This window comes from Anguilla anguilla, chromosome 3, assembly GCF_013347855.1.
Source record: "Anguilla anguilla isolate fAngAng1 chromosome 3, fAngAng1.pri, whole genome shotgun sequence".
NCBI lineage: Eukaryota > Metazoa > Chordata > Actinopteri > Anguilliformes > Anguillidae > Anguilla > Anguilla anguilla.
This window is the reverse complement of record NC_049203.1, coordinates 60,358,926-60,373,183: the sequence shown is the minus strand read 5'-3', so window position 1 is coordinate 60,373,183 and position 14,258 is coordinate 60,358,926. Positions and strand designations below refer to the sequence as shown.

Sequence of the window (14,258 nt, the reverse complement as noted above, 5' to 3'; positions counted from 1 at the left end):
ATATATTTCACTGAAAAATAAATTACAGCTAATATATTCCATAAATGTCACAGATGAGAAATTCAATTTGTCATATTTTTTAAATATGTCAAATAGAATTGTGCCACTGTGACATTCATGTTTTATTTTTTACCTTTAATCTCCTCTTTGCAGAACAGCACTCACTCCGCGATGGTTTCCATGCTGTGGAGGAAGAGCGGTTCTACAGTGCTTAGTCTCTGGATGAATAGATCAGATGGGAGATCTCCAGGCTTTACCCCTGGCCCTGGAGCTTATAGAGGAAGCCCGTTAGTTTGCGCTTGCGTCGCTCCTCTTAGCCCGTGTCTCCTTAAACAGCTGTGTGCTGGTCCTCCGATCCTGCCCCCCCCAGCCCTGGCGCACAGTTTCAGCTGCAAAGACGCAGCGAAGTCTGTTCTGAAGGACGTTTTTGCAGCTATGTGTGAACTTAGCCCTGTTTTTCCCTGCAGTTTCCCTGAAGTGCCCAAATGCTTATATTGACTCTGCTTGGCAGAGCATTTCAGGAGACACTGCGTAGCATGCAACTCCAGGTTTTGAAGCCGTTGTCTGTGTAAATCATTATATTCGTATTTACCATCAGGGCCACCCCTGACCTCTTTTGGGGGCCCTAAACATAAAATTTTTTTTGGTTGGGCCCTTCCCCCATTTCATTCCATGGCTATCAGCCCAGATGCTCAAAGCAATGTGGATAGAGGGAGGGAGGGTTGCAGTAGTTGTTATGGCCAGCCAGGGGGAAGGAGAGGGAGATTGCAATTGCGGACCAGGAGGTGGTGGGAGTGGGGGTATTAGAAGTTGTGGACCAAGGGGGGTGGGGTGGGGGATATTGCAATCATGGTGACAGGGCCCCTGAAGGCTTTCCCAAAATAGGGGGACCTGTTTATCATTATTGGTTACTTTACTGTAAACAGAACAACGCATACCTTTTGAAGAGTCATATCTACACATATCATGTGAGGACACGTGCTCGAAGCCTTTGTGGAAGTTCACAGAAGTCATGCCACCAGGTAAACACCCGGAGGATATCGGGGAAACGGTTTCAGTTTAAAAGATGGGAGCAGAAACGGGAAACTACACAATGTCTAAGGTTTCACCCTCCACTTTGTTCCCGTTTTATTCTTCATGTTAAAATTGAAACTACTCATGAGACAATTAAAACTGAAACGTATATGTCCTGCTCAACAATGCTCATAACTGTGAGACAAAGAAATACATTACCACGCCTGGCTTAACACGCAGGCTTTATGGCAAATGTACAGTTAAAGGTGAACAAGTACTGTTAATGCTTGTGAGGGTAAATTCAGGCTGTCATTACTGACAGGACTTAGCGGGTAACTTTCCCATCATCCCCCATGCCTACAGCTGACAGAGTGGGGTCAGGTGTGACAGGGGGGGTCCTGGTACGTGTTTCCCAGACGGGACAACAATGCGGGCCCTCTGGTTTCTGGGGTGGCCCGGTACAGTGTGGGGGTTATCCGCCTGGAATCTCTCCTCCAGACCACCCTCCACCTCCGCCCCCACCCGGGGGAGGGGGTGTGTAACGCTGTCGCTCTGGGAAACAGCGGCCTCCGAATGTGCGGGGGGTGCTTCTCATTCAGGCTCAGGTAACACGGTGGAGAGGGAGGGAGGGGGGGGGGCTAAATGGACAGGGGGTAAGAGGGTAACCCTGAACCAGAGGTGAACGGGATGGCAGTGAGCAATGACCCAGTTTCGTGGCCCCTGTCCCAAGAGCAGATGGGCCTGTGGGAGGCTTGTCTCCACTTAGGGCTGTTTCTCAGAGCAGAAGGCTGGCTGCCTCTTCAGGCAGGTGGAGTTAGTGTGGCACTATGTTGGAGATGCTACAAAAAAAAAACAGAACTGAAATTAAAGATCTAATAAGATCCTGTTTGTTAAATACCGTCACTGCCATGTGGCTACTGCTCTATCTCTCTCTCACACACACACACACACTCTCTCTCTTTCTCACACATGCACACACTCTCTTTCTCTCTCACTCTCACTCACACACACACACACACACAAAAACACTCACTCTGGTTTTTTTACTTCAGATTTTTATGCCTGCTGATACAGTGTGCATGTAGTATTGTAGTTGAGGACGGCGCGGCAGATTTTCAGCCCCGTCAGTCTCTCATATGTTTGGCTACATTGGAGGCCAGCAGAGAGCAGGGGGTCATGAGGTTGTGTTTACCTGAGGCAGGTATTTCCTCTCTGCGCTGATAAGGCCAGGAGAGAGGAAGTGCTCCGTTCCAGGTGAGTGGAAAGTGGCTCAGGAAATGGCACTAAACACAATCAGGCGTATACACATACCCACACATACCCACATACACACACACACACGTACACACACACTCACACACTCACACATGTACACACACACACACACACACACAGGCGTACACACATACCCACATACACACACACACACACACACACACACACAGGCGTACACACATACCCACACATACCCACATACACACACACACACGTACACACACACACACACACACAGGCGTACACACATACCCACACATACCCACATACACACACACAGGCGTACACACATACCCACATACACACACACACGTACACACACACACACCCACACACACAGACACGTACACACACACGCAGGCGTACACACATACCCACACATACCCACATACACACACACACACACACACACACACAGGCGTACACACATACCCACACATACCCACATACACACACACAGGCGTACACACATACCCACACATACCCACATACACACACACACGTACACACACACACACCCACATACACAGACACGTACACACACACGCAGGCGTACACACATACCCACACATACCCACATACACACACACACACACACAGGCGTACACACAGGAGTACACACACACACACGTACACACACACACACACACGCAGGCGTACACACAGGAGTACACGCATACCCACACCACCAGTTCTATGTCTCCAGGATTCATATTTGGGAATACCTTATTGTGCACTGCAGAAGCTGTTTTGCTGGCACGGTTTATGGTTTGCAGCAGATTGCAGTGGCAGTTCTGCTGAAGTGGGAGTTCTCCCTGTTATGCGGGCACGTCCGTGCGTTCGGCGGTGACGCATGTTGCCTAGCGCCCCGCGCAGCGTGTGGTCCTCACGGTGGCGGGGCCCGTGCGGCGGGCCCCGTGGGCGGGAGGCCGAAGGAGAGGGCCGACCTCCCCTCTCTCCCCCGAATGCCGCAGAAAGGCTCATTATCCCAGCGGAGATGGCGGGAAACCACATGGCCGCTTTTGTGACCCAATCCAAACACAAGCTTCGCTAATAAGGAGGGAGCGGACGGGCCCCCCCTACTTCAGCCCTCAGTCCCATTTTCAGATTTCCAGGCCTCTGCAGCTGCCTGTCCCGCAAGAGCACTTACCCGTGTCATTTTATCCGGCTCTCCGGGTCCCGGTGAACAGCCGCGCAAGTTTATTTTTTTTTGTGGTTCCCCCCCCCCCTCCCCCCGGTATGACTCCAGAGATGGAAATTAAGCCATGTATCTTCATTAAGAGAGGCAGGTGTCCCCGCAGCCCGCTCAGGTGAAGGAGCAGAGTGGGGTGTGTGTGTGTGTGTGTGTGTGGGGTGGGTGGGTGGGGGGATGGGGCATCTCTACACCAACGGGTGACTCCACACCAGGCTTTCATACCCCCCCACCCACCCACCCCATGCACTTAATTGCCCATGTAATGAGCTGCTGCTGAATGGGATTACTTGTATGGAGGCACTTGAGGGTCCCGCGCATTAGCGGGCCTCCTGGAGGCCCTAATCTCCAGGGGAGCACACAGAGGGTGTTGTCCCCGGACCACAATGGCCCACCTCCCCTCGCGGCTCCGCTGTTTTCCTGCGCTTTTCCCCTCCCGCTTTGTCTCCTAATTCATCTTCGAGAAGTTGGCCTCCGCTTTGAAACCCCCGGAGGAAGCCGAGGGGGCTTTGTGACCCGAGAGGCAGACGGAATTACCTGAGGGCCCGGGCGCACTCCACGCACACAGGCACCTGCTGTCCTCACAGCGCAGACGCCCGTCTCTCCGCCCCACACACGTCGCCCCTGCACACGTCTCCGCTCGCTGTTCGCTGTCGAGCTTCGTTCACTGTGTTGTGCCCACCTGATATAACTTCAGTTTCTTAAGCTCTACTGTGTGTCGTACCTGATGGCAGCTGAAAAAGCAGGACTAGGAATCGCTGGGCCAAACAATTTATGTCTTGTTCTCAGAATAGGTCTCAGGCTGTTTGAAGGACATCTCCATCTGGACGGCAGACCACTGCTTGAAGCTTGACCTGACTGAGGTGCTCTGCATTCTCTTTAAGTCATTTCCACGGTAAGACTTCTCACTCAGTCTAGATCAGTGGTTCCCAACCCAGGAGATCTACCATCCTATAGGTTTTCACTTCAATCTGAATTTGGCACACCTGACTCTACTCATTAGCGGCTCAGTGAGATGCCTGGCCGTTGAATGAGGTTGTGCTTTATTAGGGTTGGGGCGAACGTCTACAGGACAGTAGATCTCCAGCAGCAGGTTTGGGATCCGCTGATCTAGATGCTACAGGAGAGCCCTACTCAGAACACTTCTACCGTAAAAAAGCCCCAGAGTCACACTAGACGACAAACTTCTTCCCTGGCCCGCAGATTTTTTCCTTTACAACTTTCAAAGAATCTGCCCCTTCCTCATAACCTACTCTACCTGGCTCCAGGTGCAGACCCTGGCAATTCCCTCTTTGCTGGGCTCCCTGCCTGTGTCAACAAACTGTGCTGCAGCTAATCCAGAAGGCAGTCATATGGCTTGTCTAACCTTCCCAAGCACGCTCACTTCATACCCCTCCTCGGCTCACTCCGCTGGCTGCCTGTTGCAGCTTGCACCATCAAATCTTTGATTCTAGCCTACAGGGCAGTGAATGGAACTACTCCAAGGTGCTTCCAATCTACCCTAAAACTGTGCACGTTGGCCAAATATCTCCCTTCTGCAGACCCCTGGACATCTGGCTTGTGACCTTCCCCCGGATGCTTTTCAGAGTCACGATGCTTGTTTGTACACGCCCCGCAGAGGTGGAAAGAACTTCAGGACAGCAGAATCATTGGAATCACACAGGCTGAAGTCAGGCCTCTTCAGACTGCATCTCGGCTCCCCTCCCTTTCTGTTACCGGCATGAATCTATGATTTGTTTTATGGCTCTCGGTCGGCCAAAACCAGGGCTGCCCAGCCCTGTTCCTGGAGATTGACCATCCTGTTAATTTTGATTTCAACCCTGAATTGACACAAATTCTACTGATTGGCACTGTAGATTCTACTAACTAGCAGCTCAACGAAACCTCTTAGCTGTTGAATGAGGTTGTGCTTTGGTAAGGTTGGAGTGAGAACCTGCAGGATGGTAGATCTCCAAGAACAGGGTTGGGCAGCCCTGTCCTAAATTAACTTTCACTTAATGCTTTAATTACCTTGCACTTATTCTTGCTGGTCTAGGAATGCTGTTCACCAGGTCTGGCTCTGTTGCTCACATGACATGGTGGATGCATTTATTTTCTGTCTGACTGTAAGTCATTCTGGGTGAGTGTTTACAAAATGAGTGTAAATACAGCATATTCATCTAGGGTTAGCAGGGCAGTTTGATATTTATCAATTGTGTTTCCGTTTTCCTTCCGCCTTAAGAAAATGGCGGTGTTACCCCAGTTTTAAAATCAAATTCCAGGCTCTGTGATGTATGGCTTTTATCTTTGAAGTGCACCTTGTGGTGGTGGACACTGGCCCTTTTGTTGACAGTGGAAGTGGCAAGCAGATATATGACAAGTAGCCTTACAATTGTCAGTTGCACTTTAATGATGGCTGTGTCTGGAGTTTGGGAACATGTGTAAGTGTGCGTGGAGGGGGGCGTCGAGACAGTGGAGACATTGTGTTTCGGAGTCTAAGGTGATGCTTAAGGTTTAATTCCGCTAATGGATATTTGTACACTCTCCATTGTGCCGCGGTTTCCCACATGAATATATTCCCCCCATTACAATTGGGGAAGCTGAGTAGACCACCCTTCTCACGCTGTTTGCAGTAAAATATTGCCCCCCCCCCTCCCCCCCCCATACAATCCCTCGGCAGGGCGGCTGACAAATCGGCGGCTGTTGTCCCCCCCTCTCTCAGGGCCTGGGGTTAATGATTAGCGCTTCGGGAGGTTAATGCCTGCAGACAGTGCTTTCTGTGGTCCCCTCAGCAGATGTTGGTGGGGCTTTAATGTGGTTATCAAACCTGCCTGCCCCCGGAGCCCCCTTCCCCCATTATGCGGCGCTGCATTCCAGGGCCTGCGCCATGGCGACGGGGCAACCTGAGGCTGAGCGCGGGGCTCCCGCCAGGCCCCGGCAGCCCACGCCGCTGTCAACCGGGGCTGCCCCATCCACCACAGGGCCCCTCTCCCACTCTCACTGCCCCTCTCCTCATCTTTCCCCCTTCCCAAATCACAGTGTCTGCCCCTCTCCCACTCTCACTGCCTCTCTCCTCATCTTTCCCCCTTCCCAAATCACAGTGTCTGCCCCTCTCCCAGTCTCACTGCCCCTCTCATCTGTCCCTCTTTACACTCTGACTGCCCCATTCTACTCAAACTGACCTGCTCTGATTCTAATTGCTCTGCTTCCACTCTAACTGCCCTGTTCCCACTCTAAGTACCCCACTCCCACTTTAACTCCTTGCTCTTACTCTAACTGCCTTGTTCCCACTCTAACTGCCCCACTCTCTCTCTAACTGCCCCACTCTCACTTTAATTGCCCCACTCATACTCTAACTGCTCTGCTCCCAGTCAAACTGCCCCACTCTGACTCGAATTGCCATGCTCCCAGTCTAACTGCCCTACTCCCACTCTAACTGCCTCATTGCCACTCTAACTGCCCTGCTCCTACTCTAAATTCCCCCAAATGCATCATCATCATCATCATCAATATCAATCATATAGACTGTGTGATTATGCCTACAGTCATCAATCCGAAAATAGAAAAATAAGTAACAACATGTGATGGATATGATCTCATAAAGTAGGTACTGCATGATTCAAAACTAAAATATTCTCAAAAATAATGCCAGAAAGTGCCATATGTAGATGGTAGAGGAGAATAGGACACAGATCCTCTGAGCATAGACAGCATATGTGTACAGAGGGGTCTTTCTGGGGAAAGAGAGGCTGATGTTGACCTTGCATCAGGCCACAGAGCCTGATCCGGCTTGCCTGCAGCTGTACTTGAGGTTGCCACGACTCCTCCCCAATCTAATGTAAGTATAGAGTATCAGGTTTCTCAGCGTGGGTGTGACAGGGCTGACCGGAGTGGGGAGTTTGCATCAGCGTAGATTACTGTCACTACGGGAAACTGCGGCGCAGGTGCGGCATCAGTGCAGTGCGCGGATGAGCTCACGCGGTACCAGTTCGGTAGATTGCAGTGCAGATGTGCCACCAGCACCATATACAGACCTGTAGATGCAGTGTTAAAACAGCCGACTTACCCGACATGTTGTCGTTAAACACCATCATCTGAGCAGTTCGCCCAAATATAAATGCTATAAATAAGGGTCACGCGAAATGCATATGATTGCCAGACCCTTCCCCTTCACTTCCACCGAATGGTTTTTTTTTTTGTTTTTGATGGAGTCAGGAGCGTTACTACCCCCGGGTTAGAAGAGGAATGTGGGAAACTCGCCTGTAATTAAAGTATTCTGTAACTCAATTAAGTTTGCTGCCTCCAGCGACTGCAGCACCGCCAGAGTGGGATTAAATCCTGGGAAAGCAGTTTTCACAACCACACTCTATTCTTAATGATGCTGAGCATTGAGGGCCAAGTATTTTAACGTTAAGTTGCTTAAATTGGGTATTCGATATATAATACAGGGTAGATTTGTGGGCTGAACAACAACAAAATGGAGTAAATAGAGAAATGTTGTGATCTCTGTTCTAACTTTATTACAGTGCGCAGGCATTGTTGACAGTTTTCTTTTGTGTGTGTGTGCAGTCACAAGCAAAGTGATGAACATAATACAGCTTTTAATTCGATGTGAAATATAAAGCATGTTTTTTCCTGCGCATTTTAATGGATACTGTGATGTCATTCCTTTGGAACTGAATCATTTTTTTTTTTTAAAAGCACAAAACCTTTGATGAGGCTACTTTACCCCAACGTCCATAATAAATTTAGAAATCGATTTTATGAAACATACCAACGTATCAGGTATACGTAACAGGTATTAGTAGACTAGTAGGCTACAATTTTCTAATCTTGCCAAATTATGTTCAGTATTTTCGTTAAAATATGTAGGCTATGACATGTAGCTAGGACATGTTTTTTTCTGCAACAAAATATTTTCCATGTGATAGGAGTATTTTGCATTTAAATAAACAACATTACTGGAAGCCTAATCGATTTGCCAACATTTTGATCAGAATCACCATTTAGACTGAATGATGCAGGGAACTCAAAAACATTAACAAAAAATAGCTTACAAAAAGTACCGTAAAAATAGTTAGGTCCACGTTTGATATAGTCCCTCCCCCTTTGTGTTTCACAGAGCGGATTAATTTATCAGGGGTACCGTACAGATAGAGTTTACTTAATTGTTTATCGACGGACCGCTGAATAAAGCAGTAAAACGGGGTGAAAGAAAAGCCCTGATTTATGAGTAAAAAAGACCCCCTTGTATGCCCCCCCTCTTTCTGCACACACTCTTTTGCTCGGTTGCTGGGCAGTGTATTTGCACTCCTCGAACAATGACGGTCTACAATGGTGGTGCTCAATTAACTGTGTAACACTGTCATCAATTAGGGCATCAATTACAAAGTTGATTGATGAGGCCAAATGATCCGATTCATTTTCTCCATCCAGCGGAAAAACAATCGAAGCATCAATACAGAAACTGGTTGATAAACGTTTTAAATACCCCAGAACCCCTTCCATCTTTATTGAATTTGATTATGGTTTTAGCCGACACGTTTTCACAGTGTACAAGGTAACTGTAAAAAAAAAAAAAGCCCTCTTAATATGTAATAGATTGCTTTGACTCCCACACTTTTTGTTTACAACATAGTTATTTAAATGTTTACGTTTGCGTTTTTTTCTGTGGGCTATATGCAAATATAGACGTGATTTTACCAAATATGAAAAATCATCCATAGTACTGACGTTGCCCTATTATATTATTTAAAAAATACGTAACTGTTGTCGAATAAAATTGTACCACAGTGTTCAATAATTAAATAAATAAATAAAATAAATGAATAACACAATGGCGCAAATATGCTAGTGCAAACTGTTTGCGACAAAAATGTTCTTTGCTAGTTGTGTCACAGCACTCCATGGAGTGCTGGAACATGATCACCTCTCAACGGTTATTAAACATAAACGGTATTTTATGCTAGTTTTATTGCAAACATGTATTGACTACTTATATTGCAAAAAACTTTCATATAAAAGTTTAATTTAAATTTAAAGTTAGGCCTTTGCTAATATTTAATTTAATTTGCACTGTTCTGCCAAATATAGCTGTACAACGGAATAATACATTTTAACCTGTGTCATCCCAGAAAATTGTTTTTGCACGACCGTAATAATAATAATAATAATAATAATAATTAATAATAGTAATAATAAAAATAATAATAATAAGAAGAAGAAGATTATGATGCTGCTGCTGCTGCTAATGATGATGATGATGACGATGATGAAGAAGACAGCGATAATGTCATCTTTTTATCTCAAGATGTAAATTTATGGTTTGGAGTGATGTTACACACCACATTTCTGTTTATTATATTTGTAGCTGACGCTTAAATAATCATTGTGATAAGGCCATGCTGATAATTGGCCATTTATACCATATATACGACAGAAATAATACCAAGAATGACAGGTTTCCGTTGAATCGAGATATTGCACGTCCCAAATTGTAAAGAAGGATAAACCATTAGGTCAAAGTCAAACTGTTGTTTTGTCTCCGACGAATCAATGTTGTCATTCTTGACACATACAATCAAACTTAAAATAAAATACTGCATACACACAATAGCAAATAAAAATAAAATAAATGCAACGCGAAGTGGCACCATAGCCGTGACATCATCTTCAAAAGCTCTGAGCATAACATTTCGCAGCTCGTGTCTTCCGTCTATGTAAGCTATTCTGTTCCGCGAGCGTATTCAGGATGTTCCAGCTATTGAAGTAACCCAAAACAGAATTACATCGCATTACATTCGTTTTTGTTTTCTCAAAAACTTAACTTCGCAAATCAGAGTGCGTATTTCCTTCTTTTCACAAATAAAATGGAATTAGGTCAAAATGCGTTAAACAATTTCGCAAACTCGGGACCAATAATTCGATCTTTGTCCCAGCGACTTCATTGAGGCTTGATGTCCAATTCTTTATAATACCGGTCATTAAGCCAAAATTGCATCAATTCTTTGCTTTGAAAAAAAAAAAAAAAAAAAACCATCAACAATTTGACAAATACCCATTTTAACACCCTTCGTTTCATTCTGCTCGACTTTCCCCTCGGTTTTTGAATTCAGTTATTGATTGCCTGCCTCGCTTCACTTGGGAAAAGGTTGATAAAAGGAGGTTTTCGCTTTCTCCATTCGATGTGACAGCTCCCTAACAAGAATAATGGAAAGCCACCATTCACAGGCAAATCAGCCTAATTCAGCGTGCTCCTCCACTTTCAATGGGGAAGTCACAGTCCTTCCCAGCCCATTCCATCACAGTTCACCGTCTACACAAGTCTTCACCCTCTGCACAAGTCTTCAAAGTTAGCCCGAGACGTTGTTCTTTGTAACCCCCCAGCACCACTCCCAAACTACCAAATAAATGAATAAATACATGCAAAAATAAGATTGACTCTCACGGCCGGCTTGTTGTGTGTGTCCTCCGCCTCCCACCTTTCTGCAGTGTCTTCTTGAGTTGCTTCTAGACAACTGCAGCTACAGCATGCTCATTGTCCTGAGGAAGTTGTGCGCACTTGTTTCTGCTTCTGACATGAATATCGCTTTTGTGTGGAAACAGTTGCAAGGACTGTAGAAATGATCAGCAATAGAAAATGACATCATATGAGGGGGAACTGTTCTGTCTGCTTGCTTTGTGACTGTCATCGGCTTTTTTACCCTAGTGAACTGAAATAAGTTAATTTTCCTTTTCATGATGTACATTTCACAAGACTCCTTATCCAACAAACCCACAATGTGATTTGATTTGGGTTAAATTGGTTTACAATCTGAATGGTATGAGGATGGAACAGGATAAAGGGAGAGGTTCAAGGAATCTCTTCCATGTGCACAAGCTTAGATAACCTATGGAAGTTATTCTTACCCAGAATACACTGGGGTCAGCTTACTGTAGAGAAAAGGCAAGTTCTGCTGAGCCACAGGGGTGGTCACATCACCAGCACCATCAGTACCTCAGCACCCAGCACCACATAAAGCAGCAAGCCAATATGACCTGTGATACCAAGTCTGGGAGATTATGACCTTGACTGACCTTTCCAATTTGGAAGAGGAAGATGTGAGTGCACCAGACACATCCATGTACACCCCCACCCACAGAAGCAGGTATAGCTGTTCAGTATCCTGCATGATGAGGCTCACACAGAGCCTCTGGTAAGTGCCATACCCCCCCCCCCCCCCCATACACACACACACTCCCTCCCCAGGCCAGAAAAATAACAGGGATGTGTCCACATCCTCCTGTGAATGCACACTTGTTCTCGGTCTGAGTTCGACCATTCAGCCCCCACTAAGAAGACAAGCCCCAATCACAATATTGTCAAGGCTCTGTTGGTTTTGTGGTTCAAATCCTTGTTCACGCTGTTTGCCGAGTACTCGCCTAGCTGTGACAGCCTTCAGACACACAGAGGGCCCTGAAAGAGGTCTTCCACGAGCAGATCCGTCCTGCTGAGCGGCGGGTGAAACGCTCCTTTCTCTCCCCTCCGAGCGAAGCCCAGCCCATTGAGCCGGACCCTGGGATCCTTCCATTGAGGCCGGCTACGGGCCAGCACCTCGGACCTCAGGCCGGGCCACCCCAGCATTCTCCCAGGACACCTGCATCCTGCCCCCCGCCTCCCCACCCGACCGCCGCCCGCTTGTGGGAACCGTCCGTCACTCCTTCGCTACAAGTCTGGACAAAAATGCTCAACGCTGATGGCACATTGCAATGGCCATATAGCTCAGGCTGCAAGCAGTAGGCTGAATTTGTTCCTCAAAATAAGAGCAGGAAAGGTGCTTTGTTTTGTTGTCTAAAAGTGTTCTATTTTTTTTTGGGGGGGGGGGGTGATGCATATAATAGTGTATATATTGTTATGTATATATATATGACTGTTTGTTCCTTGCTGAGGGAGAGTTGGTGAGTGGCATGCAGACATTCAAAAGTGCTGCACCTGACGCCAAAGTAACAGAGGACTTGTAATTCCCTGTGGCAGTCACTGCAAGTGCCCTGACTCAGTGCCAGGCCCCACCTCTCTGCCCTAAATCTCTACGGCATGCTGCAGAAAAATGGCATCAATTAATCTGCATTCACGAGCTGTTTACCGGAGCGCTTCTTTGTTCGCTGCGGTTTTTAATCCAGACAGAGGACTGGCTGTTTCTCAGCGTCACAGACAGCGACACTCTGCTCTGCTCATTTTGGGAGAATCGTATCAACTGGCGTTCCGTGACGCTTCCTCTCGACGGTCCCCTCTTCCTGTGCCCTCTTACCACTCCGGAGCAGGAAGCAACGGCTGCTGAAAGAGCAGCCCCCCTCCCCCCATTTCCACCCACTGTATCACGTCCCGGTGCACGCATGAAGACATCTGTCCATATCTGATCAAATATTCTATTTTGGTGCAAATGATTACCTTGAAGGAGGCAATTTTCGCGATGAGGTAATACTAGCCGTTTTTTCCGTGCATAATTCGCCGCTAATTCATTGCCTCCCAGAAGAAGCAACTTTAATTGGGAACCGCGTTTAAAGCCATTCCGCAATTATACAATTACAGTGGAGCCGAGTTTGTGCATGCTTACTCCGCTTGCACCAATTTACTGCGCTTTCTTTGGAGTTTGACTCTAGTTTTCTTTTCAGGGGATGCAAATCTGCCATATTTCTCCCGAAATTAAGCGTAATTGCTCACATTCAAGTGTACGCCTTTCAGCGAGAGGTTCCAATCTAAATACTGTCAGATAGAAACGTTTTTCCTTTTCCAAATCCATCTGTATGCACGCGACAGCTGCATTTTTACCGACAAGTGTGAAGGAATTGGTTCTGAAACAGCTTGCATCACTCCAGAGCCGCCGATATGATTAGCCTACCTAACTCTACCAAGCTGGCCGAAGACCGTTCCCGGTTTCCAGTATCATTTCAAATAGCCTATTTGCACCGGGCCTTCTGTGCTGCACATGGCGTCATATTTAACTTTTAATGCATCATCTAAATAATCCCATCATCTGAAGTGCCAGATATAAGTGGTCATAGAGTAAAAAATAAATAAATAACTATCAAAGTTTACATTTATACAAGCAAACTCAACATAAATGTTAACTTTGCTCTGCTGTTGTATTTTTTTCTTTGTTTAGTCATATTTTAAATGCTCATTGGGTGCTGGTAAAACTGAAACATTTAAAAAAGTTGATATAAGTTTAAACTTCGCCCTCCTTTTGTTGTAGACAGATTTTTTTGTGAACAATTATTTTTATTTTCAGAAAATGAGTGGGTAGGTCATACATTACAGAGAGAATCGTTCATAATGGGAATACATTTTATCTTGTCTGCTGAGTCAGATACACATTTATATGCTCGGTGCTGGTAAAAATGAAACCTCGAAAACGGTCCTTCAGATTCGCAAGAATCATTAAAAAATATGCATTTATTAGACATTTTGTATGGTCATAGGTACACATGCTACTAGAGAAAATTGTTGATTCATTCAAAATCATTAACAAACCCATGTCCTAACCTTTCTTCAAGCTGCTAAACACAACCGTGAACTCGCCTCAACTCTCAGACCTACCATTTTCCTAACCCTAACCCTAGCTGAACCCTAGTTTGAGCCCTAAACCCTAATTGAAGCCATTGGTACCTTTGAAAACATCAGAAAACCCATTTAAAATGGATGGAAAACAAGGTAAATATCATGAATACTATAAAACAAATGCAAAATAATATGTTTGAGGTCATTTACAAAACAAAAAATGTTTTACCTAAAAAATATGCATTTATTAGACATTTTGTA

At 46.1% G+C, this 14,258-nt stretch overlaps 1 protein-coding gene across 15 annotated transcripts in view; it reads left to right on the top strand.

Moving 5' to 3' along the window:
• LOC118223945 overlaps nucleotides 1-14,258 on the top strand; it is a 60,474-nt gene that overhangs the window by 44,980 nt on the left and 1,236 nt on the right. For 9 of the 15 annotated variants that reach the window (XR_004764527.1, XR_004764526.1, XR_004764528.1 and 6 more), the window contains one exon: nucleotides 154-1,921. The exons of 3 other annotated variants lie outside the window; for them this stretch is intronic. Coding sequence is in view for 7 of the 12 variants with exons in the window: in XM_035411047.1 (XP_035266938.1) it covers nucleotides 154-498 (345 nt within the window). In the remaining 5 variants the exon portion in view is untranslated. Of the gene's footprint in view, nucleotides 1-153; nucleotides 1,922-14,258 lie in introns of those variants that run through there. 3 more of the 15 variants (XM_035411054.1, XM_035411045.1, XM_035411046.1) reach the window with 2 other exon arrangements.